The sequence below is a fragment of the Pinus tabuliformis genome, chromosome 9 (assembly GCF_031772625.1).
Source record: "Pinus tabuliformis cultivar Carrire ecotype Pingquan chromosome 9, CPIR1, whole genome shotgun sequence".
NCBI classification, from domain to species: domain Eukaryota; kingdom Viridiplantae; phylum Streptophyta; class Pinopsida; order Pinales; family Pinaceae; genus Pinus; species Pinus tabuliformis.
In genome coordinates, this window is record NC_142307.1 from 1,205,446,062 (window position 1) to 1,205,473,855 (window position 27,794).

At 40.4% G+C, this 27,794-nt stretch overlaps 1 protein-coding gene across 7 annotated transcripts in view; it reads right to left on the reverse strand.

The window, feature by feature from the left end:
• Positions 1-4,982: 4,982 nt before the first annotated feature.
• ABCI15 (trigalactosyldiacylglycerol2) overlaps positions 4,983-27,794 on the reverse strand; it is a 333,118-nt gene continuing 310,306 nt past the window's right edge. For all 7 annotated transcript variants that reach the window (XM_089438555.1, XM_089438560.1, XM_089438559.1 and 4 more), the window contains 2 exons: positions 6,441-6,531; positions 4,983-5,360 (listed from right to left, as the gene is read on the reverse strand). In XM_089438555.1, coding sequence (XP_089294681.1) covers positions 5,262-5,360; positions 6,441-6,531 — 190 coding nt within the window. In that variant the 3' untranslated portion in view covers positions 4,983-5,261. The remainder of the gene's footprint in view (positions 5,361-6,440; positions 6,532-27,794) is intronic.

Sequence of the window (27,794 nt, forward strand, 5' to 3'; positions counted from 1 at the left end):
GGCCTTTGATCAGGCCATGTCTCTATCATGATGTGCCTTTCTTATTGCTCAACCGATTCCTGTCGCTTTCGCCTTAACTGCCCGACATCTCCACTCTTTAGAGCTGATAGCGATCAACTGTGGTTGCTTGTTACAGAGTAGAAGTGGAGGTTGTCCTGACAGTCCTTCGTTGTGTATCTGAGTGGAGCCCCATGTTGAGCCATTAAGTCTTCCTGAGTCCCATGCCTCCATTTACTGTTCGAAGACGTGCAACGAAGCAATCGAATTCATTTCTACGGCCCGTGTAGTCCTTGGTTTCTTGTTGCAGGGGCTTCTACAGGATTAGCCCATATCGATTTGCAACTGCTCCATACCTCTATTCAAAGTCTCAGCTGCCAACCCATCTGCCTTTAAAGCTCTATACCACGTTATCGAGGCATCATTGTATCGAGACTTTTACACTAAGAGGCGTTATAAAACAACGAGTCTCGATCTCCTTTGGCCCCCTTCTGCCTTTCTTCTCATATGATCGGGGGGCTGTGACTTGGAGCTTAGCCCTAAGGCACTAGAGCCTTTAGACTCTTGTCTAGGGGCCTTTTTCCTTTTATAAAGTGCTTTGTGCCCCTTTTCCTTTAAGTTTCGCTAGCAACCGCGCGCTTAGCCAAATATCGGAGCTCCTCGATTGACGGATCACAATCGGGGTTTTTATATTAGAGCCACAACTCGTTTGTGATGTTCGATTGTGATAACCCTTCAGTGCTTACCCCTTGGTTCCTCGGCTCTTTATGTGACCACGGACTAGCCCCCTTATCGGAGCCCCCCAATCAGAGGTTCACAGTGAACAATTCATTTTTGATGCACACCACAACCACCGATCGTCGATCACCCTTCGTGCTTAGCCCTGGTTCTTTTAGCTCTTTATGTGACTGTGGGCCAGCCCCTCTATCGGAGGTTTCCAGTCGGGGTTCTTTTATATTGCAGCCACGATGTGCTTGCAATCTCTGATTGCGATAGTCCTTTAGTGCTCAGCCTCCAGCTTCGCAATTGGTTTTTTGTGCCTTTGTGACCGCAGACCAACCCCCACATCAGAGCCCCTTTATCGCACTTTCCCATGTGTGCACTGTGTTACAAAGTGTCGATAAGCCTCAACCTTTGATTTGCGATTGTCGATGTGACATCATCACTACCACATGTCACTTACTTAGTGGTGACATGTGTCACCCAAATATACCCTCTTTGGACCCTTGAAAATGCCAGATATGCATGCCATGTGTCCTCTATATTGCCACATCATGCTGATGTCAATGCCACCATGTATTTATCGAATTCAATGATATTCTACCAGAGAAAAAGGCCCGCCAACCCCTAGTTTTGCATTGATTTCCTTTATTAAATGTTTTTGACCCTTTCCCAATGATTTTCACTATCGGCTTAAATCCCGACACTTTTAATCACAATTGAAACTTTGGAAGGGTGTCATTTGTTTCATCATTGATTGCAATGCACTGATCTTGCACTGTTGCGATCGTCGACATGTCATGTCGTTGGAACCGCAGATATGCCCCGCTGCTTGATCCTCTGATTTGCGATTTGTGATATATTTATGTTGTCACGATCGTCGATCGACAATTCACCCCGCCGATATGCCTGATCACTGCCTTGGACCTCTAACATTTGCAATCGCCGATATGTAGGACCACTGGAGCCTCCAATCGACGATATGCTGATATGTGCTTAGTGCTACTGATGAGAAATTGCTAATGTGCAATAGCCGATGTCAGAGCTCTGTTATACGAAGCGTTGATTGGCTCATCGTCGCCTGATCCGCCGATTTGTGATTTGCGATATGTTCCCGGACCTCTGATCTGCGATTCTTTCCTTCTTTTAAAGGTGACAAAACCCTCATTTTTAACAGGTCATATCTTTTGATTCTAGGTTCCATTTGAGTTCCATATAGCGTTAGAAAGCTCATTCCGAGCACAATGCAATGGAGGGGCGCCGATTTAGCTTTGAAAGCTTATGTGACTTCGAATATGGCTTCAAACTTCACTGCTCTTTTTCACTTTGGACCACTGAAAACACATTTTGCAATGAGTGACAACATTAGGGTTGGGAAAAATTTGTTGAGATCAGGGCTTGATGTGTTGCAAAGTACAAAGACTTATTGTCTTTGTTGACTTGATATTATCTCGGAGACTTGTGGTAGACTGGTCATTAATTATTCTTCTATGCTCACAAGGTTAGCTATTGGTGAGCAAAAGCATATTTGTTTTGTATTGCAAAGTTTGTTGTTTTGTTTCAGAAGTGGATTTATATCATCTTGATTATTGAAGTATGTGGGTAGGGTTTGCCATTGGATGAACATGTTGAAGTAAAGTTGATTTGATCATTACAGAGAGATTTTGTTTTCGGTTGTGCAGAAAAGGAAATAGTGGGTTCAGTCTGAAAATTGTGAAACATGGTCCACTGTAGTGAATTGAACGTTCTACCATCAGGGCAAGTGGTGGCTTGCTGAGTAGGGTGACAGAGTGGTGCAAGGGAGAGATTGAAGTCTCCTTCCAGTGGAGCCTAAGAATACTTTAGGGTGGCAAGGTGGTGTGAGAAGGAGATTGAAGTCTCCTTAAAGTTGGAACCTGAGAACACTTCAGGATGGCAGGGTGGTGTGAGAAGGAAATTAAAGTCTCCTTAAAGTTGGAGCCTGAGAACACTTCAGGGTGGCAGGGTGGTGTGAGGGCAAGTTGGAGCTACAGGGTGTTGGAGCATCCTTTCAGGTGGAGTTGATAAAACCAGAGTGTTGGAGCATTCTTTCAATTGGAGCTGATAAAACTAAGGTGTTAGAGCATCCTTTAAGTTGGAGTTGGTATGACCATGGTTTTGGTGCATCCTTTTAGTTGGAGGTGATATATCAAGGGGTTGGAGTCTCCTTCGAGTGGTTGCTGGAAAATCTTGGAAGTTGGAATTTCATGTTACTGTAATCTTTAAGACTTATATTAAGAGTGTTCGGTGGTTTTTCTCCCAAAAGGGTTTCCATCTAAAAATTCTTGTGTTATGTCTTTGATGTTGTGCATTGTTGAATGGTGTTGTAAATTATTTAATGTTTACATGATATAATTAAAATAGTTAAAAATTGTCCAATACTGATTCACCCACCTTCTCAATATTGATGAATATTCCAACCATATGAGGCATCCATTTTGAAAAACAAAAAATGGCCTAGCAAAGAGTAATACATGCACAAGCTAGATGATAAATGCTCAAGAGGTTAGCCTTACTACCACCACTCCCCCTTCCCGTCGCCTTGCCCAAGCCCTTCCCAGGTCCCAACTCTCTTCCAATGTAGAACACAGTTTATAGCAGACATTAATAGTTTACCAAAAGATTTTAAAATCGTGAAAGAAAATATACTCATGAAATGGTTGTGCCAAGAGGTGCTCTACAACCCAATATGGGGGCAATGTTGTAGTGGTGTAAATGTTTGTATGTAAACATTTACACATTCGCTCAATTAAAAAATAATAAAAGGTTAAAAGTAGTATACAACCCAATATGAGGGAGATGTTGTAATGTCCATAAATGAGTGTAAACATTTAAATCTTGGCTCAATTAATAATAAAAAATTTGAAGTAATGAAAATAATAAAATTCAATTTGTTATATTGTAATTTTGTTTTTATCTGTAAAATTATGAACAATTTTTTTTAGATGGAAGAAAATCATAATATACATATCACATTAAAATATGTAACATATAAATAGTGACTATATCCATTGTACCATATAAGTTAAAATAATGATTTTGTAATCATATTTAAATTTAATTAATAAGCACATAAAAACTTAATACTTACAATAAACTTATTATATAACAAGATTCACCTCCACTTTACCTTGGATATTATTAACTTGTAAATAGACTTTGTTACAATACCATAGGCCAATACCATGAATTATCAATACCACATGTCCCAAAAACCATAACCCATTTCACAATCAAAATATTTTATAAATATTTTAATTTAATTTAATTTAATTTTATAACATTAATATCTAAACCTTCTATTCTCAGTACTAGAAATATTTTGCAGATATTCCATAGAAATTAAATCAAGGTTTTAATAAAATTAAAAATGAAAATACTTTTTATATAAAGATGTGAAATTTATATAATATAAATAATATTATTAAGAAGTAATATAGATTCATCTTAACTAAGAACCTACCAAGTGATGAGAAGAATCAAGTCTCTCGAGGTGCAAACTTTTGCTCAAGTTTTACACACTATAAAAAATTTGCATCTTGAGAGATTTGATCCCCTTAACATTTGGTAGATCTAGAATTAAGAAGGATCTATGTTGGTTATACATATATCCCCATAAATAACATGACCATGTCATCACACATATAAATAATAAAGGTTTTAGTGTTGAAACATATGTAATAATCTGAATATTTTGGTTTTATGTCATGGAGATCCAATTAGACAATTTCCACATTCTAGAGTTCCTTTTGATTTTCCAATTTCCAAGACATCTAGCCCCTTCCACTTCACAAAACATGTTAATTTGGTGGCTTAGCAAGATAATATCTGCGTTCTTTTGAGGATTCGCCGGAATAGGAGCCAAAATATAATGGATTCCAGAAAAGCAAGTACAATCACTCCCATATTCAAGATTTAACATATCGATACCATAATGATGGAAGAACAAGGGAAGCAATCATCAAATCAAAATACGTAAGAGAATGAAGAAAATAACTCGTAAAAATTAAATGGATGAAATGCAACTATATGCATTCGCACAGGATGAAAGGAATGCTCGCAAAACAAGCCATCACACCTAATGTGCAAAGAAGGATATCAATGGCATGGTTACTAGAGGATAATAGTGCTAAACAACACTGAATGATAAAAGTATATTCTCATAGAGTACTCTAGCGAATTATTAGTTTCAACTTCCTATTAAGGTGAATAGAAGTGGATTGCCATGTTCCATGTACTCTGCTTGGATAAATGTCATTATAAAAGCTCTGAAAGACCGTATGGGCTTAATCCTAAAGTGGTACATTGCTTGGTTTAACAAACTTTTAAATTTATTAGCTCCGCTGTGATATTACATGTTATTTCATACAATTTACAGCAAGTCATGAACAATTCTAATAATGGTATTAGAGTACTCTCTAGCTTTCTTCGTTTTCTTATTAACAAATTCTGCACTTACAGTCTAAACATGCTTATTAATCACTGGTCAAAATAGTCGAAGCCTCCCAATAAATAATATATTTCCTCTAATCTACAAGAAGCCTGCTGAGAGATTGAATCAGTAGCTTCAAGTTATGTCTGGTAGCTGCATCCCCTGTCACTCCAGATATGTCTCCACTAATACTCTGTGCATGCCATGCCACAACATTAGAGAATAGATATGGTAGAACGAAATTGTTCTTCCAGAATCCATATTGAAGTGCGAATTAGATTCCCTATTCTTATCAGAAAATGCCATAAGACAAAGTTATCAATGCATTCATGGAAGATCCAATTCTTATACCGTTACAGCAAGTGCAAGCAATGAAACTGATTCTATTTTTTATTGATAGCCTCATCAAAATGGAAGAAAGGAAGAACAGAAGATAAAAATCCCTGCACTTCAGATATTGCTGAAAAAAGGAAAGGTGGAAATGGTTAAAGTTAGAAGCAACAGGTGGATTTTATAGGGATTGACAAATTATAGCTGGCAGCTTTCCCAAATTAGCTAGAATATATTTACTCTTATGATGGCTAAAGAGCACAGCACGGGATTTCATAGTCAATTATAACTAAATTTATTCTCTCTCCATTCTCATGATCGCTGAAATACCTTGCTCAGAGCGGGGAATAAAATGGGTAGGCAGGAGATCTCTATTATTCCCACATCTTTCAAAATAGTAACAATCTCGACAATTTAAGGAAAGCAGGGACAACATTGGTACCCTCAACAGGAGCCAAATGGAGTAATTTTTTCAAATGCAGAGGAAGAAACCCTCGAGAGGAAATGTCATGCTAGAAAGATCAGGTCTGACTGCATCCAAACTTTTAAACTTAGAAACAAAGTGGGACTTTATCTGCCGACTTTTAGAACTTACTTGTGGGGTATATCACATATATAAAATATGACAGTATTGGAGAGACATGAGCTTTTGGCAGAGGTGACTTAGATTGCGAGGCTACTTCTGCACTTGTGAGACCCTATCTAATCTTCATAGAAAAGTTGAGATCAAATGTATAACTTACTACTTTGACAAGGTTTTCTTCTCTTTAGGGAAAGAGATGCTCATCATACAATTTTTTTTATCCTTGGCAATCTGTGGAATCAGGCTCACTGAGAGAAGGTTTACACATGGATTCCAATTAAACTTTATTAGTTTCATAAGTGACCATTGATAACATCTTTTCATAAGCTTGCTTGAATATTGAACAAAGCTCAAACATACCTCTATATTCTTTAGTGTCGTTATTAGGGTGGAGACTGATTGACGAAGCAACTGCGTGTTCTCTGGGGTCAAAATTGAGGAATTCAATTTTCTGCACAATCCAGAGAAAAGGTCACATTAATTTTGAAACTAATTCACCATAGCAAATTCATAGGCACATATTTCAGATCATGTGCTTCAACAAGCAACCTTATGCTAACGTTGCAATTAATATCCATGCCCCATTTAAACAAAAACATCAAAACCAGGAAACAAACATCGATTCAATTTGTTCTATCATTTAGGATAAGAATTACATTACAATCAACTATCCATCTAGTAGAGGAGAATTTATACTTGAATATAGATATGAAAGACAAAATAATGTAAAATCTCAAGTGAGAATCCTCAGGATACTAGTGTTAAGTGAGGTGGAGAGGGAGTATAGGAATAAGCAGATAGAAGTTTGTAAATGCTCGGGCTTGAATAGAAGGTCTGACAGTCGGTTTATATTCTAAATGGGAATGACTTAATCAAGATCAACCTGTGAAGCAAGTGCAGTAACTAAAAAAAACTTCAGTGAACCATGATTCAACCAGATTGCGGAAGAGTGATCATGCTAAAGGAATGTTGCTACAGCATGTCAGTAAAACATGTTAGCTTGGTTGCTGCTAACTGAGGTTATCGTGAATTTCTGAGCAGTCAACCTCCCAGATTATGGAAACATGGCAGGAAAGAGGTGGAAGAGATGTCCATAAGATTGTGCTTTTCTTCAGAGAAAATGACTTTTGACCAGAGCAAATAGAAACTTGAAACTTAATAATTACCTTCATAAAAAACTACAGATGATGTACACTAAACTCGAAAATTGCCCAAAAGAGGACTAAAAGTTTAGGAAATATTTGTATTCTCTACAAGACCTGATAGCTAAAGACCAGGAAAGGTGTGGCAGGAGCAGGGGAAATCACTCTTGATTTGGAGGGGCACCTAGAAACATCCTTTGTTTGGGGTCTAGGAAACTCAACCACCAAGTCGAGGCATATCTTCTTTACAAAGGGTTTTCTTTTGGTACTAGTGCCCTCTCTGCACCTGTGAGGCAAAAATTTGCATTTCTTTGCCTTGCTCTTTGCTCTGCTTTGGTCCAAAAGGTTTTCTTGAGTCTCTGAATTTTGTCTGTCTCTGTAAAACCATCATAGTGTTTACATTTGATTTTGTTAGAGGTTGATGAGAGTTTCTTTGATTTTTTCTTTTTCCTTACCAATTAGGTGTAAACATTTGGCTTGATCATTGATTACTTGAAGAAATTTTTTTATTACAATTTCATTCTGTGTGATTTCTTTTATCAATGATCTAGCTACATTTTAGTTTTCATTGCATTTCAAAATTAAAAGGAAAGAAAAGAAATAATTTCATTATTTGCATTACATATAGGGTTTGAATTTGAATTGGAACAGTTGCATTGAAAGATCTATTTAGGAAGCTTTGTTTGCTGCATCATTGATTGTTGCATTATTATTTGTCTCTTCCCTCTCGTAGATAGATTTTCATTGAAAATAAAGAGTTCTTGTTATCATACTAGTTGCATCATAAGGAATTCAGGTGAACTCGTACAGTGAGCCTTGAAACTAAAACATAATTGAAGATCAACTTCTAAAATTTACTCAATCAATCTAAGGAGCATTTGGAACATTAACGACACACATAGAGGTCTAGGCTAGAGACGTGTTTCTGTGTCTTTAAACATAGGAGTTGTCGTTACTTTCATTCATTACATTCTGGGGGTAGTTGGTATTCCACGTACGTAAGTATATCGAATCGTTCTCCACATACCTTATGGTATATCAGATGGCGTTCCACGTATGAAAAGTATATACAAATACTTTCTATCATACAAGATGCATTAGACAAAACTACTATGGAATGCGTGTCCATGTACCTCCGGGTATATTTTGGAAGTCCCCTATAGGTTGCTGTCCTGGCATAGGTAACCGAGTCGGACGCCTTGTCCACTGTGATATGCCGAACACAGCGTTTGGGGAGATTGCCTGCACATACTGGAAATAGTATTCTGCAATTCACAGTGACTTGGTAATCCTTTTTTGCCTAGTTACCCCTTTGTTTTATTTTGTGTTTTTAAAGTTCTAAAATTTATTAACCCATTGTGGAAGAACACCCTCAACAACCCCATCGTTCGCGTAGAATGCAAAGATTGCCTCCTCTACCTCCCGAGGCAACCCATGGTCATTGAAAGAATAAAAAGACGCAAACTACCAAAACTGGTACTTCGAAAGTTTCCCCTTCTAGAACTACATCTGAAATCAATCAACCAGAATCATCACTTCCCATAAGTACTGATCCTGAAATTACATCTTTACTAGCTGGTGAGTCCAACACAGTCGAAACTAAAAACCTTGAAACTTCACTACCTGAGGTCATTGAACCTTCCAGATTCAAATACATTACAACCTGAGGTTATACAACTTGAGGAACCTCAGTTAACTGAACCTATTACTTCAGGACCTTCTCTTTCTCTTCCTCGGCCTTCTACCCAACCACAACCTGTATATTTCGGTCCCAACAAAGAAGAACTTCCACTTGGTCTTTTGAGTGTTGAGGAAATTATTGAAGGGTCTCGACCTACATCTCCTATCCATTTTGTTGAAGGAAATGTAACTAGGTTCAGTCTTCATAAATGTACTTTTGATATTTGTATTTATTCAAGAAAAAAAAAGTATTATTTTTATAATATATGTCAATGAGTTTCTTGCTCATTGATGTAAGTCTAGCACATGTTAAAGTGCTATAGGTAAATCAAAAGGTCAAAAGAATTATGTTAAAGACCTTAAGGGTATGTTACATTGTATAAGTGTCAAGGAAGTCACCTCCAAGCAAAGTCAAGTCCCCTACTATGCAAAGGCACCATCAAAGAAGCTCCTTCAAGCATGTTACACCACCAAAGAATCCATCTGAAGCAAGCATAACAAGTCGGCCTGCAGACTATCCTCAAGTCGGCCTAAAAGGAGGGACAGTCCTCTATATATAGAGGTTGTCCACTCCATTATAATGCACTGAAATATCTCTAAAATCGGCAAAGGGAAGTAGCCGAAAAAGAGAAGGGAAAGCCTAGTCTAAAGGGTCTCCAAGACAAGCGAAGGAAAGAGGAAGAAGGCTAAAGTGAAGAGGATTGTTTCTAGGGCTAGAAACGGTCACACGTGCAAAGAAGAGGAGGGTAAGTTTGCGAGTATGACAACAGGATCAAACAGTTCATGAATTAGTATTGGTTGGGTTTGTAATTAGGCCTACAAGGCCTCCCAAGTCAAGCGAAGAAGCCTATCTCTCTAGCGAAGGAAAAGGACCCTAATTCTCTAGGGTACCTCTCACATGTGCAAGAATTAGGGTTGTAGTGTTGTCACACTAAGCCTACCACCATACATCAAGAAGGAACTCAGATGATCAAGAGAAGGAATGAATATCCTTCGGTGAAGGATATCATTAAGTAAAAGTATCTCTTCTAGAAGATCTACTTACAGTGGAAGGAAGAACGAAGTGCCAGAAGAAGGACGAAGGGTTGGGGAACGAAGAGTCGGAAGGAGTTAGACAAAGCGTCGGGAAAACATAGTGCAAAGAAAAGAAAGGACTTGACTTGTGCTTGGAGGATCTTCTAGTCAAGAGTCTAGGGTTTGGCATTGATCAAGAAAGAAGCTTCAATAAGACAAAACTTACTGAAGGGTTTTCCTCTCAAGAGAAGAGAGGTTTTGGGCCTGGTAGAGAGCAAACATCTTGTGTTCTTGTTTTATGTTTTGATAGCAGATTGATGAAGCACACACACATGCATTAATAAGAGAAGAAGAAGATTAAGCTAACAAAAGACAAATTGTAAAAAGACTTCACAAATTGTTATCTAGTCTCGAAGAAGCACTCTACACCTAATTGCCCTAGATTCTTCAACACATTTAAAAGGGACCCCTCTTTATCCAGCTCATCATTCTCATACTCCTCATACTCCAATACAAGCTCCTTCACCTAGCACTCTTCGTTTCAACTCACCTTTGAGTTTCCCTCGATAAATGTCTTTGAGAAGTTTAACCATGACTGAGTCAACGACGGTTTCTCAACCCGTATCTGCTATCATAAGTGAGTCAACCGAAGTTCCAGCTACTTCCATGTTTGCAACTTCACTAGAAGTAGAAACCCATTTGTATGGTGGTCCGTCAGTGCCACTTGGCTACCAGTCATTATCTAGAATATTTTTGTTGAGAAATCTAGGGCATGGATAGTTGAAAGATTTCTTTGCTTGATAACTGCTTGTGATATACTTTTACTTCTTAGCTTATGATATTTTCTTTGTTATGTTATTATTGTGTTCTTTTCATTAAGGCAATTACCAATAATAAAAGACAAGTGACATAGTATGTAGGCTTGTCAGCCAAGGCCAAAAACCTCTCACCACTTGAGAGGAAAACCCAATCAAAAATTATTCTTCTAGATCTTCCATTGACGAGTACCAAGACAATGACATAGACCCTTGACTCTAGTATCCTCCCAAGAACCTTGCCACTATCCTTGATGCTCTGCCTCTTCCCTTCGACTTCCTTTCTTGATCTGGAACTGCTCTCCTCGGCTCCTTCTAGAGAAACTCGATCTCTATCCTTCACACTGCTACTTCTCGACTTCTTCTAGAGAAACTCAGTCTCTATGATTTCACTGGCTTCCTCTAGAGAATATTGGTCTCTAGATCTCTATCTCGGTTACCAAGTATCCAGAAGAATCCTTCCTTTGTTGTCCCAGAAGAAACCTCCTTCGCTGCCCCAAAAGAAACTTCTTCTTCGTTGCCCCAAAAGAATCTCTTCTTCGCTGCCCCAGAAGAAACCTATCTTCGCACTGCCCAGAAGAAACCTATCTGTTGATTTGCGGTAGCATTGGATGTGATCTAGCCACGAAAATTGGTGGAGAGGCTAAAGCGCATGAGATCTCCAATACCCAGAAATGGTTTGGGCAGATTCTAATCGATTTGGGAGATATTAAAATAATTAATATTTTTAATGGAGTTCCTAAATCTAAACTTAGGAAAAATAAAATATTAATGTGAATTAATATAAAACTGAGTTAGAATGGTCCAGAAGTCATGGATCAAGACAGATCTAATCTTAGTCGTTGATTAGGGACTTAATCTCGGCCGTTGAATTGTCAATGAAAAAAGTATAAGAGGAGGCTTAAGTGTCACTTGGAGAACACACCGAGTTGAACAAGATTTCGATTTTCTGACGCAGGGTTTGCTGAGGAAGTCGAAAGAGTGATCAGAGTTGCAGCTAAGGGGCAATGAATACAGAAGCAGAGAAGCAGAGATAGTGCCAGGAGGATCAACGCAAAAGCCGGGAGAGAGGAACGCAGAGCCAGCCAGAGGTTCACACAGAGTCAGTCAGGAGCTACGCAGTGCCTCAGAGAGCCAGCGTGGGTGACACAGAGGCTCTAAGGGCTGACGCAGTGCCTCTAGAGGCTGACGCAGGGCGAGCTAGGGTGACGCTGGGCAGACACTGGGCCAGAAAGGGCTGACGCAATTCCTAAAGGCTGACGCTGGGGTTTTCGTGGGGCAGATTGGAGCTTGGAGCTGTCGGAGTGTTTATCTGGGGTTTCAGCAGGAACATCTGTCTCTGACTGAGGGGTACTGCTGTCGAGATTATTCTTTGTTGGGTGAGCCGGTTTTGGCACCCAGATTGTATTCTGAAACCGCTTAATAATTAAAACCCTCAGATAGCTACACTGGTTTTCCAGCATTAGGTTTTTCCGGGGAAATTAGTCCAAAAACAACGGTGTCACTTGTGTGCTTGTTTTGTTTCCTTCAATTGATGATCTGTAATGTGTTGAGCATGTACTTGTATTTATTTTTATTATTTACATGGCAAATAAATTGTTAGTTAATCAGAACAAGTAGGAAGAAATAAATTAGAAAAGTGTATGAGGGGTTTCTAACAGTTAGACTTAGAAATTCCAACACTATCTTCGCTTGACCTGCTTGACTTCTTTTTCACACTTCTCTTGTCCCCTTCTTTGTTCTTTTGTTTCCTTTCTACTTTGCACTTTTGCTTGTCGATATCAAGTCAAGTTCCTTGGCTCTAATGGAGGCCGACTGTGGCAATATATACACCTCATCATATGTCCTTTAGGCTGACAAGACAACTAGAGGTTGGGTTGACTTCTTCTAGCATGTTCTTCCATTGTCGTAGGCCAACTTGAAGAGGATGAGTGACAGGTCTTGGAGGATGCTTTACATAGAAAATTTGATTGAATACAAAGTGTAACATGACTTCATTACATGACAATGACTAACATTTTATGACTAAATGACAAATAATTCCTAAAGACTCTCAATGGGAGTCTTGACTCAAACAAAATCTCTTGCTCATGAAACCCATGAAGCAAGTCAATATGATAATTTTATTTTTCTTCTTTACATCTCATTACATAAAATCATAATTATATGTCATTATGAAGACCCAACCTAGTTACATTTTTCAACACTCCCTCTTAACTAGGGAGGTATTCATAATGGTACTTGGACTTTTCTCAATCTGAAGAATTTCTCATAAGAAGAATTCGGATTGGTAACTCATTTGTATAGCATCATATCAATCAGCGTTGTTACATAGCAAGGCCTTGACTAACAACTCCTTATCTCCATAAGGTTTGAGCTCAATGCTGGCTAGACCAATGATTTATAGACACCCTCATCATTGTCTCTCTCGGAACATACCCCACCCGGGTTCTCTCAGGGTATGTTCCATGAGGACTATTCTTATCTTGGACTCCCCAGTCCTCAAAGAATATCGGTCCTCCATGACTGCTCTTTCTATTGGATGCCCTATCTCATCCTCAAAGAGCATCAGATGCCAAATGATTACCCAATCCTCCATTCTATCTTCCCAGGTGAAGACCAAAATGTCATGTCTATCTCTTCCTCTCAAATAGGGAGGCCATATTCCAATAAGGAATGTACCTAAGCTCCCTCTTGGCTAAGGAATTTGCAAGTTTCTTCCAAGTAAGAAACTTTTTTTCTGGCTCCCTCTTAACTAGGGACCTATAGCAACTCCTCATGTGGAACAACCAGCTGCATGAAGAACTCCTCTCTTTTATGATGTCATTAATTTCTTTTGTCATGGAGTCTTCATCTTTTGGGTCACCTTCATAGGGCACAGACCATCCATCACTTTCATCCATGAGTTAGTCATGTCCTCATCTCATCAGAAAGTGATCCATCAGATTTTTCATTTGGCCTTTGCTTTATGTCATTTTGCCTTCATGCCATATTTTCTGGAAGGATCTTACATCCTTCAATATGGTCCTCTTGGAAGTCATCCACAGATCTTCCCTTAGGTAGTCCTACATAAGCCCATCCAGATATTAGTTCAAAAATAAGAAATGAACACTTAAATCAAAATTACCTTTGTGATGGTCTTTCATCATGACATCTTCCTGTAGGTATCAGCATCCTACATGCAGATTGACACATTTCCCAAAGATATCCTTTGTCAAGGGTCTCCATCTTTTTCCGACTCCTATCAGAGTCTTCATATCTTTCTGGGACACATTATAGTCAACTCTTCTTGGACTTGGATGTTGCATGCCTTTTACCTTTGTTGCATACTATCACGATCTCTTACTTTCTTTTTCACACTTCATTCCCAAGAGCTTCCAATTAGAGTTCCTCAATTGTAGTCAGCTCTCTCATGATTCATGTGAGAACATATTATGTTGATTTCATCTAGTGTGACTAATGCCTTTCTGCATTCTTTCAGAGGAGGAGATCCTTTTCCCTTGATCATGCTTCTCAAGATAGAAGTAGTGATCCATGTTATCTGCAACCATACGACATAATATTAACTACAAGCATACATACCTCATTTACCTTTAGGTCATCTAGGCTTCTTTCAGCAGCTTCCTTGATTGAAAAGATCTTCAACCCCTTGACCTGCTTCATCTCTTATGTCATCATACCATCATCCCATGAACTCCACAAGTTGCAGTTCTTGATGAAACACTTGTTTCCTCTCTAGATCGGTGAACCCTCTGATGAGGATTCCATCAGATAACCTTGAGGATCTTGCATATCCCTATCCGGAAAATGTTTTCTTTTTGATTGGATGAATGATGAGCCTTGTCCTGAATGACTTATTCCTTTCCTTAAGTTTGCAATGAGGTTCCCAAGAGCTATATTCTTCATATTTGACTGCCAAGGATTTTGTTCCAAACATACTTCATGTTTCCTATGGTGATGTCACGAGCTCTTGTTTTTAATGCTTCCATGATGCCACGATGCATCTTATTATTTATTATAGCCATATCCTATAACATAAGATTTAGAAGCTATGTCAAGACCTTTTGTGAGGGAGACTATCTTAACATAGTAGAGATCTCTTACTTCCTCTTTCCTTGAACTTCTTCTCTTTGGCTTCCTCCACTTCTTTGGTGATATGGGCTTCTTCTCTTTCTTTTGATATTGTCCCTTTAGGTCAATATTTTTTGTAATGTTCATACTTTTTACATCCATAGCATCGAATCTCAGCTATGCTCTTCTTTCCTTTCAACAAGATGTTTGAATCTATTCATTTGATCCTTCAACACTTTTTCCCTCAATCTGTCTTCTTCTATCTTGCATAGAAACCACAAGTTGTTGAATGGTATAGCCTTCTTATCCTCATAGACATTGTTACCTTGTTCATGAGTTAGTGCATTTAGAACAATGAGGATTATCTCTCCTAGACCTTGCAATTAAGATCTTATGAAGATAACCTTTTATCCTTTGATACCTTCAATTTGTGTAGATCATATCTAAGTGATGTGACCTTCTTTATCACATCTTCAAAGAATATTTTTACCAGCCTATCATATATATCTCTTTGATGTATCCAATACTACTATATAGGAATGAGGGATCTTTGACTTATTACATAAGAATCCCTTGAGCCCTTTGATACTCTTCTATGTATTCAGAGGAGACCTTTTTCATTGATGTGTTCAATGACTTCACTTTCTTCGAGGACTATGTCTATCCTCCTTTTTCATGCAAGGAATTTCGACGACCCGACCAGCTTATAGATCTCCTTGCAAACATGAAGACATTTTACCAAATTTGGTTAAAGAATGAATGATACTTACTTGACAAGTGAAGATGAAATCTTCAACTTGATCACTTTGATGATGGTTGAAGAAGATGTATTAGTGCTCCCTCTTGGATGATCTTCTTCTAAATGAAAAAGTATTTCTTCAATAAAGGAGATTGCTCCTTTTATGATGACAACGCCTTTTGATCTAGCTCCTTTTGATGATGGTGATTGATGAGGATGTCCTTGTTGCTTCCTTGGATGATCTTCTTCAAGGTCAAGGAGAGGATCCTTGATGCAATGATAGGGAGTTTGCCTTATAGCTTTGAAGATGATGATAATGCCTTCTCGCCTTCAAGATACTTCAACTTCTCTTGTAGCGTAGATTAGAAATGCTTCTAGGATTTCAACTCTCTTCAAGATGATATGATCTTTTGTTTTGATAACCTTTGACTTGCTTAGATGCCTTACTTGAAACACGATCCTTGAATGTCTCTTTGATTAGATGCCCTTCCTTTGACTTTAGCACCTTAGCTATGATACCATGTTGAGAAATCTAGGGCATGGATAGTTAAAAGATTTCTCTGCTTGATAATTGCTTGTGATATACTTTTACTTCTTAGCTTATGATCTTTTCTTTGTTATGTTATTATTGTGTTCTTTTCATCAAGACAATTACCAATAACAAAAGACAAGTGATACAATATGTAGACTTGTCAGCCAGGGCCAAAAACTCTCACCACTTGAGAGGAAAACCCGATCAAAAATTCTTCTTCTAGATCTTCAATTGATGAGTACCACGACCATGACACAAACCCTTCACTCTAGTATCCTCCCAAGAACCTTGCCACTATCCTCGATGCTCTGCCTCTTCCATTCGACTTCCTTTCTTGATCTAGAACTGCTCTCCTCAGCTCCTAGAGAAACTTGGTCTCTATCCTTCACACTGCTACTTCTTGACTTCTTCTAGAGAAACTCAGTATCTATGATTTCACTGGCTTCCTCTATAGAATCTCGATCTCTATATCTCTATCTTAGTTACCAGGTATCCAGAAGAATCCTTCCTTTGTTGTCCCAGAAGAAACCTCCTTCGTTGCCCCAGAAGAATCTCTTCTTTGCTTCTCCAGAAGAAACCTATCTTCGCACTGCCCATAAGAAACCTATCATTGATTTCCCTTCTTCACTTCCTTTTCAAACTTCTCTTGTCCCCTTCTTCTCACTTCTGCTTGTCGAGATCAAGTCGAGTTGCTTGCCTCTAATGGAGGCCGAGTGTGGCTATATATACACCTCATCATATGTCCTTTAGGCCAACATGATAGATGGAGGTTAGGCCGACTTCTTCTAGCATGTTCTTCCATCGTTGTAGGCCGACTTGAAGAGGATGAGTGACAAGGTCTTGGAGGATACTTTACATAGACAAATTTGACTTTATACAAAGTGTAACATGACTTCATTACATGACAATGACTCTAACATTTTATGACTAGATGACAAATAATTCCTAAAGACTCTCAATGGGAGTCTTGACACAAACAAAATCTCTTGCTGACACAAACAAAATCTCTTGCTCATGAAACCTAGGAAGCAAGTCAATATAATAATTTTATTTTTCTTCTTTGCATCTCATTGCATAAAATCATAATTATATGTCATTATGAAAACCAAACCTAGTTACGCTTTTCTAGTGCGTCAACTAGTCCATGGACTTCTCCCTTGTCATCTTCATCTGAAATGTTATCCAGTATTGAAATTTCTAAGTCTGTCCATTATAAATTTAATATATATTCTGCTGGCTTATTTCTTCTACTTGTTAAATTTGAACAAGTTATTTAAAACGTATAAATAACGAAATAAACACAATACAATCTCAACATCTATAGATCATCAGCTGTAAGAAAAAAAACACATAAGTGACACCATTATTTTTGGACAAATGTCCCTAGAAAAACCCAATGCGGCAAAAGCGATGCAGCGATTCTGACGGTTTATTATTGTGCAGTATTTCCTTGAGTGCAACTGGGTGTCAAACTGGCTCACCCGACAGAGAAAAATACCTGGCAACAATACCTCTCTATTTGGAAACAGGTATTCAAAAAACCTATCCCATGAAACCCTCTCCAACGACTCAGAAGCTCTGCGCTAATGCTTCTGGCCTCTGTGTCAGCCCTAAACCCCTCTGCGTCAACATTCTAAGGCACTGCGCAGCATCTGGGACACTCTGTGTCACTCCAGCTGCTCTCTGCATGGATGACGCAGTCCCTCTGGCCTCTGCGCTGTCTCTGCTGGGCTCTGCGTGGCCTAAACTAGTTACTACCTCTCACTCTGCTTCTGCGTTGGTCTCTTGGCACTGTCTCTGCCTCTCTGCCCAGTACTCACTGCCCCTCGTTGTTGATCACTGATTCAACTTTTCCTAGCAACCCCGCTCTAGCAAATTGAATGACTGATCACTCTGGTGTGTTCTCCAATTGACCCTCAAGCCTCCTCTTATACTTTTCCTGTTGGTCCTTCAACGACCGAGATTAAATCTCTAATCAATGGCTAAGATTAGATTTGGCTTGACCCATGACTTTTGGAACCTTCTAACCCAGTTTTATATTAATACCCATTAATATTTTTTTTTCCTAAGTTTAGACTTAGGAACTCCATTAAAAATATTAATTATTTTAATATCCCCCAAACCAGGTACAATCTGTCCAAACCATTTCCAGGTCTTGGAGATCTCATGTGCTTTAGCCTCTCCACCAATTTTCATGCCTAGAGCACATCCAATGCTACCCCAAATCAACACTCCCTCTTAACGAGGACTGTGCTCTAGTAATACTCCTCACTGAGCATCACTCTGATTATCTGGCACTAGTACCTGTGTTGATGTTAGGCCTCCCTGCCCAACATCCTCTGCACTACTACATCCTGTACTGCTACCCATGGCCCTGCCACTGTTGCATCCGCACGACAGCTCCATTTGCATCTATGTTGTTGCTGGTCCATCCTCCCAGCACTGCATCTGCATTGCAACCCCCTCTCATCATGTTGCATCGTGCTACTACACTGCAACTCAGTTACTGAGAAGTAAGTAACTGATCCACCCAACTTCTGACATCCCTGTCAGGCTAGAAACACTCCTGATGTTGAAGCTCTCTCTGCCGCTAACAAGTGCTCCCTCTACTGACCTCTGCGTTGCTGCAACAACTCCCTGCATCTCGCACCGTTGCACACCTCTTTGTGCCATCCTGCACTAGTGCAACACTCTCCGTGCCTCTCGCACTGTTGCAGCCTGCTAGCCTCACGCTGCCCGAGGACTCCTACACTATAGCACTCTCTGTCGCTTCATCTGCATCCGCCTCTACCAACATTCGTCAATCCTGCTACTACTCTCGGGCTCCCATAGCAAGGTATAATACAAGAGGTTGGGTACCTCAAGGATCCTGCCCCTCATTGCCAGTAGTCCTCCTGACTACAAGTTGATGACTCCCCACCCCTTCTCTAGAGGTACATGAGCACTCATGGCACAATCGTCATCCTCCTCGACTTCCTTCTCCTCCTTCAGTGGCGCCACCTTAGAGTCAGACGCCTCTCCCTTGTTCTTCTTCCTCAGACACTAGTTCGCATAATGACCCAGTTCCCCACAGTGGAAGCACTTGACCTTGGACAGGTCCTTCTTCTTCCTCTTCTCCTGCTTTCCCGCAGATGCCAGAGCTGCATCCTCTTCCTTCCTGATCTGGACTCCTTTGTTGCTACTTCTCATCTTGCTCAACCGCCTGATCTCCTCTTGGTGAAGAGCCGCCAACAATTCTTCCCAATCTGGAAGATCTGCCCTGCCCAGTATGCTCTGGACAAATGTCTCCCACTCCTTGGAGACCACGTTAAGTGCGGTCCTCACCAACATCTCTTCATCCGACGTGGCTCCTATGGAAGTCAGTTGGTCACGGATCTCCTTCAACCAACTGAGGAAGTGATATATCTACTCCCCCTTTGGCATTTGGTATGACTGCAGTTGATTCTCAAGTAACATCTTCCTCTGCAAGGAAGTATGTTGGTACAATTTCTTCAGGGCGTCCCACATTTCCTTTGCCGTCTCCTTCTTGGCAATATGTTGGACCACACGATCCTTGACCCCATCAAGGAAGTGATGCATTTTGCCTTGGCCATTGCCTCCTTGTACTTCTCATTAGCTACCGGGTCAACTGGGATAGGCATTGTTCTCAAGGCGAAGCCCTTGATGCGATGCCTATCCAGAATGGACAAGACCCTGGCCTTCCAGACCACAAAGTTGCACACCCCGTCCAACCTGTCCTGATCCCTCAACCCATTCACGGCCATCTCGCTGCTCTTCTGTCGACTCCTCTGATTCTCTCTACCTCCCTCTGGAAGTTCTCCTTTCGACTCCTGCTGAGTCTCTCTACTTCCCGCCTGGAAGTTCTCTGCTTGACTCCCTCTGAGTCCCGATTTCACTCCTGGAAATCCTTCTACCAATCGTCAAGTCGCCCATCTCCGATCATCTGTGCACCCGCAACACTGATCCGAATTCCTTGGCTAGAAATCCGCCTCGGTAGCGACTCCCTCTACCTTGGTTTTTCCATGTTAGGTACTATTCTGACCACAGTACCCCACCAGCTTCGCTCCGGCAAACTACCCACAGCTTCCTATGCCTCAGCAACTGAAGGACTGAGCCTTTAGGCTCTGTGCAATCCCAAACACTGGCAAAAACAACTCCCTCAGCCACTGCGTCAACCCTCCTGGTCTCTGCGTGAACCTCTTTCTGCCCTCGTCAGCCTCTGCACTAGCCTCTCTTTGGCCCAAACTGATGAAGCAGTCCCTTTGCGTCAACCCTTCTTCTGTCGCTTTAGGATCAGCTTCTATCACTCGGGACAATTGGTTCTGCTGCAAATGCTCTGCTTAGTTGATGCCTTCATCTTTCCTATGATCTGCAACCACGCTCTAATACCATGTTGAAATTTCTAAGTCTATCCATTAGAAATTAATCTGTATTCTGCTGGTTTATTTCTTCTACTTGTTAAATTCGAACAAGTTATTTAAAACATATAAATAACGAAATAAACACAATACAATCTCAACATTTACAGACCATTTGCTGAAAGAAAACAAACAGACAAGTGACACCGTTATTTTTGGACAAATGTCCCAGGAAACACCCAATGCGGGAAAACCGGTGCAGCGATTCTAAAGGTTTATTATTATGCAGTATTTCCCTGAGTACAACTGGGTGACAAACTGACTCACCCGACAAAGAAAAATAATTGGCAGCAATACCTCTATTCGGAAACAGGTATTCAAAAAACCTGTCCCACGAAACCCCCTCCAATGACTCTGAAGCTCTGTGCTAGCCCTTCTGGCCTCTGCGTCAGCCCTTTGAGGCACTGTGCAACCTCTAGGACCCTTTGCATCACTCCAGCTGCTCTCTGCATGGATGACGCAGTCCCTCTGGCCTCTGCAATGTCTCTGTTGGGCTTTGCGTGGCCTGAACTGGCTGCTGCCTCTCGCTCTCTGCTTCTGCGTTGGTCTCTTGGCACTGTCTTTGCCTCTCTGCCTAATACTCAGTGCCCTCGTTGTTGATCACTGATTCGACTTTGGCTAGCAACCCCGCTCTAGCAAATTGAATCACTGATCAATTTGGTGTTCTCCAACTGACCCTCAAGCCTCCTCTTATACTTTTCCTGTTGGTCCTTCAACGATCGAGATTAAATCTCTAATCAACGGATAAGATTAGATTTGGCTTGATCCATGATTTTTGGAACTTTTTAACCCAGTTTTATATTAATACCCATTAATATTTTATTTTTCAAGTTTAGACTTAGGAACTCCATTAAAAATATTAATTATTTTAATATCTCCTAAACTGGGTACAATCTGTCCAAACCATTTATGGGTCTTGGAGATCTCATGTGCTTTAGCCTCTCCACCACCAATTTTCATGGCTAGAGCACATCCCATGCTACCCCAAATCAACATCTGCTACTTCTTTAATGAGCAACTCACCATCTATTCCACCTATTGCACCCCACGCTTCTTTGGAGCAGCAATATGGCTCATTTATTAGTGGATTGGGACATCTACAACAACCTACTCCATCCTATACTAGGTACTCTCCTCCTGGAGGGCAGTTTCCTCCATATATTCCTTATCCCCTAGCAAGGGGGCAAGCTATTGTTGCCTTGTCTCCATCTCCTGATCAAAAGTCACAAATGTGTGCTCAATCTTATTTGAGTCCTCCATTCCCAGGAATGGCTTCTTGGAATCCTACATTGCCTACTCAACCCAGTTTGATTTTGAATCAACTTCCCGCTTCTCAACCAGCCTCAGTCACACCCCAAGTTCCTACTTTCCAACCCATTCAATCTATACCTCAACCTGCCCAAGTTTTATCTCAAGTAAGTCAACCTGTCTAGGTTGTATCTCAAACACAACCTATTCCACTGGTATCTGGGATCTCTCAAATCCCACCTACCCAGCCTCTTCAAGGTGCGTTGCAAACCCCACCACTTGGTCAGTCTATACCTCAAATGCAAGTGAATCAACCTGTATATGGTATGGCCCAAGTACCAACCAATCAACCCAATGTAGGGATGATGCAAAATCCCTCTGGGCAACCATTCCAAAGTATCCCACAAATACCTGTTGGTCAAACTACTATTCCGCAAATGCCTTATCAAGGCCAACAGATTCAAACACAACCATTCCAACCTTTTCAAGGTTATCAAGGAACTGGACAGCCTAGTTACATTTATCCTGGTTATCAAAATCCTCCTTATCCTAGAATGCAAATTCTGGTTGCTCAACCCATTCCGTCATACCCAAGATATCCTCCACAAGACTTTAATAGGCAGTTGCCATTCGTGGCAACCCTCGAGTTACTAGATTTAACCCGACAAATGAATGAACCTATTTCACATTCTCCTTGTGGCCAGCCATTCCTACCAAATTGCCAAGCGATATTCCGAAATTCAATGGAAATCTTGAAGAAGACCCATCTACTCATGTTATGACATATCATTTATGGTGTTCATCCAACTCCTTAAATGATGATTCAATTTGTTTACGACTTTTCCAAAGAACTCTTACTGGTATGGCAACTAAGTGGTATGTTGAATTGCCACAAGCTTCATTTAACAATTTCAATGCCTTGGCAACTACATTTTTGACCCATTATCAATTACCTATCTGATATGAAATTGGAACTGAACTTTTAACCTCTTTGAAACAATCTGACTCCACTCATATATCTGATCATATTCATGAATGGAGGCGTCGACGTTGGTTGGTCAAAACTTTCATTCTTGATCAGTTATTGGTTGAATGGTTTATCAAATCCTTGTTACCATCCATAACTGAAGATGTTGCTAAAGGCAGAGTTGTTACTAAAGAACAAGTCATTGCTCATGCCCAATACCTTGATTTGATTTATACTCAATCTAGCATGCTCTACGACAAGATACCCAATGCTCCGCGACCTCAGCATATTGTTCCACCACCTCCCACTAAAGAATCACATGTCGCTGATGGTGTGATTGGTTCTGCTAGTCAACAGACAATGAGTAAACTATCTGGTTCATATCCTATTGTGGCTACTCAAAACCCATCCTCTACTACTCATGCCATTACTTTTGAGATTAATGTCGTTCAATCTACAAAAGGCAAGTCTCAGCAACTCGGAAGTAAGAAGAAAGGTAAAGGAAAGAAGAAGAAACACAGTTCTTCACAGGAAAAACAAAATAATCAGTCTCCTGAGGACAAATGAAAACCTCGTTACCCTTGCCTTATTTGTAATGAGGAACATTTTACTCGGGACTGTCCACATCAGGCAGAAGTTAATCAATTCCTAAAGTTGTCATCTAACGCACCCATTGTGTTAACAGATCCCTTTCCCAACCAGGAGATGAATATGGTTGCACGAGATCCAGCTTCCTCTTCCTAGGTTATGATGTTATCTTCCACCAAACATAGAGATGAGATCATGGTGGCTACAAGATAACTTGAATCCCTCGACTGGTAAGGCTACTGATCAACCTGCCAATTCCACTCAATCTGCTTCGAATCCTTCTCCAAATGTGATACCAATTGAATTAACCATTAAACCTCCTAAAGGCGTTATTCACAAATCCGCATTCAATCCTCATGCGAGAGCTGCACAAAATTACAACATAGTTGAGGACTTGGCCCAAGCTCCTTTTGCTATGTCAACTCTCGAGGTATTGCAGAATTGTCCTGCCCAAAAGAGGTCTTTACTTGTGGTAATTGGAGGGATAGATCCGTCGGATTCGAATCTTGTGGTCTTTAATCATGAGAATCATACTCCCAAACTTCCACCCCAATTAGCATTCATGATCCAAGTTGTTGTTCGAAGTAAAACTATCCATCAGACAATTGTGGATGAAGGTGCTTCAACTTGTATCATGTCCCTTTCCTGTTGGAAAGCTATTGGTTCTCCACAACTTAATCAGTCACCCACCACTCTTAAAGCTTTTGATGGAAGAGGTTTCAAACCTTACAAAATTTTGAATACATTGCAAGTAGAATTAGCTGGCAAAACAATTTCAGTAGAAGTTGAAGTTATAGATGGACCTTTAGATTATAACCTTTTACTGGGCCACACATGGATTTATGCCATGGCAGCTGTCGTCTCGACCTATTTTAGGATGATTGCTTTCCCTCACCAGGGGGCATCGTGGCCATCGACCAACTTACCTTTTTTGCCAATAATTCTCAAACTACTAGAAGCATTCCACTTGTGGGTGAATCCCCACAGTCCTATCAACATGTTGGAGTTGGATTGCTGAAAGATTCCTCTTTGATGGGAACTTTTTCACTCCCTCCTCTTGACATTCCAAATCCGGTTGCCTTTGTTAATATGATTTCCTCTTGTACTTTTCCATCCGATCCTTGGATAGTACCAGATATTTCCAATGTTGATACATTTGGTGACCATATGTCACTCAGTCCCATTGAGCTTGAATATGAAGCAATTTATTCGGCCTATTTGGCAAATTCTGATTTCAATTCCTCAATAAATTGGGTTGATCATTCTCGAGGTTTTGGTTCATCTTCTGACCCTTTTGCGAGTACATCTTCTATTGATGAAAGCATCATGGAAATCATGATGTCAGATGATGCACCATGGGACAATAATCATCATCATTCCTCTTTGCCTGAAACCCTTGAGAATAATCTTGGAGATATTTATTCACCCAATATTACTAAGACATTTAAGGATTTCGTCTCTATTCATGACATTGATTCCGAGAAAAACTTTGTGAATATTGAAGAGATCGTTCTTATTGACATTTCAATTAAGCCCAGAGTTATCGAAAATGTCTAAATTGGTGCATCTTGTTCTCCTGATGAGGTCAATATTTATAAAGCCCTTTTTCAAGAATTCCACGATGTTTTCACCTGGACATATGAAGAGATGCCAGGTATTGATTTGAATATCGTAGTACATGAAATTAAAACTTATCTGGATGCTAAGCCAGTTCGACAACACTTACGTCCGGTTCACCCCAAGAAGGTTGTTGCAATCAAAGCAGAGGTTGAAAACCTTTTGCGTGCTTGCTTTATTTACCCGGTTCCTCTCACCGATTGGGTCGCCAACATCATCCCTATAATGAAGAAACAAGAAACGATTTAAGTATGCGTCGACTATCAGGATATTAACTGTGCTTGTCCCAAAGACAACTACCCTACCTCGTTTATTGACCAAATCGTTGATGATTGTGCTAGAAGCGAAGTTTTTTCATTTATGGATGGTTTTTCTGGCTACAATCAAATCAACATACTCCCATCAGACCAACATAAGACTACATTTATTTGTCCATGGGGCACGTTTGCCTATCATAAGCTCCCTTTCGGTTTGAAGAACGTTGGTGCAACTTTCCAGAGGGCCATGAATTATGCCTTCCACGATATCAAGCACATTGTACAACCTTATTTGGATGATTTACCTGCCCACTCCAAACATCGTGAGGATCATCCGATGCATCTCAAGGCAATTTTTCTACGTTGTCGACATTACAATATCAGATTAAACCCGCACAAATGTGTGTTTTGTGTCCAATCCAGTAGACTTCTTGGCTTCGTTGTGTCGAAGCAAGGAATCTGTATTGATCCACTCAAAGTACAGGCGATTCTTGATTTTCCTGCACCTTCCTCACTTGTTCAGTTACAACACCTCCAAGGGAAGGCTAACTTTCTACAGAGATTTGTCCCGAACTACGCAGAACTTACGAAAGGATTTACTTGCCTATTGAAAAAAGGGGTTCCCTTCCATTGGGATGATACAACCCAAAAATATTTTGATGCTTTGAAAGATGTTCTAGTTCGAGCATCATTGTTGTATCCCCCTAATTATCAATGTGACTATTTCCTATATCTCGATGTCGTTGTTACCACCATTGCCATGGTATTGGTCCAAGAAGATGACCTAGGGGACGAACATCCTATCTATTATTTGAGTCGGAATTTAAATGACACTGAAATCAAATACACTCACATTGAAAAGTTAGCTTTGGCAGTTGTGCAAGATGTCTAGAGGTTTTGCCACTACATTCTACTTCGAAAGACTATGGTAGTTTTTTATTGTAACACAATGACATACATTTTGTCACGACAATTGCTGGAGGGAAAATACTCTAAATGGATTGTTATTCTCCAAGAGTTTGATTTGGAATTCATCAAATCCAAGTCTAAGAAGTCCCTAGTCTTCGTTGAACTGATATGCGACCTTCCCTCATCCAAAATTGAGTCTACATTTGATGATTCTATTCTTGACAAGTTGTTGTTTCTGATTGATTCCTCCAATCCATGGTATGGAGATATCATTATCTATCTCAAGACCCAAACTTTCCAGCCAAATACCTCTTACTCTAATCAACGACGTATTCAATACCAGGCTCGAAATTACATTATAATTGGCGACACACTATCGTCGTGTGTCGATATGTTCTTTAGATGGTGCCTCACTCATGAGGAGGCCGAGAAAGCTTTGAATGAGTGATCTGGAATTTATCCAGGACAAAGAATTAAAGGTATTATAGACTCATGTGCATGGATGTGCCTATGTTACTTTATGCAACGAATCGATAAGATTGCGAAATACATAGACACTGAAGCAGTTAGAGAAAACATAACAGGAAAACATGTAAACACGACAAGTTTAATAAGGAGTTCACCCAATGCTCTTGGGCTACGTCTCCTGGTCCAACCTTTAGTGATGGCCTCTCTATTATGTTTTCCAAGCAGAGTTTTTACAACAATGAGCTCAATTTGAGTCTCACTCAACAGATATAAACCAGTAGGACTGGACTTGGATCCCCCATGTCTCTGGAGTACACAGACTCTCCTTATTAAGACTCGACCTCTATTGGTCACAGTAGTATGAGCCCAATCTGAGACTCATACATGACAGACATGTACAGAGGAATTTGCTTGATCCTCTCAAGCCTTCTCTAGAGTACACAAACTCTCTGACTCTCTCTGGCTCGATGCTGCCTTCAGGTTAGCTCGGCTCCTTCTCTCTGTTCTCTGCTCTTGGCTTTCTACCTTGACTAACTCTCCTTGCTTGCTTTGTTTCTGTCAGTTCGTGGCTTTAAAGCCAATATGCTTTATGTCTGTTCATTTCAGCTTCCCGGCGCTCTGGTTCTCCTGCCTCGTTCGTTTCAATTCCTCTGTTCAGCGTCATCATCACTGCGTAACGCCTTACAGGGAGGTGGCCACCTGTTTCATAACGAACTGAGTGTCAATTCTCTTGGAAATGTTTAAACTGTTTAACTTCCCAGAATGCCCACGAACATGATTCCTCTGCTAACTCATCGTTCACGCCGGACTTCAAACCTTTATACAATTCAGCCTGATTACCCCGTTGAATCCGGTCATCCGTCAGATTGTATGTCTGTCATCGATATGGAGCCTCCAAATCCTACGGTCTTCGTCCATATCGGGCGGGTAAATTGCATGATGTTTACCCATCCGATGTGAGCAGTTTTCTCTCTCTTCCGCCAAACACATGGCACCCAGTGTGTGGCATCGGGTGAGACTCGGTTGAAACCGCTTACCACTCGAAGCCCTTCCAATATCTTGCAGGTTTTCGTGTGGGACCCGCCTCTGACGAAATCTGCGAATTCCGTATGGTTTTTGACTTTCCGGGTCCGGTCGCTCGGGGCTTTTTCTTCTCTGAGGGGTTTGCCCGGTGATATGTAATTAGCGACTAGTTGCTAATCGCATATCAGAAACCTCCCCCGTTTTTCAAAAATACTTCCCGTTTTGT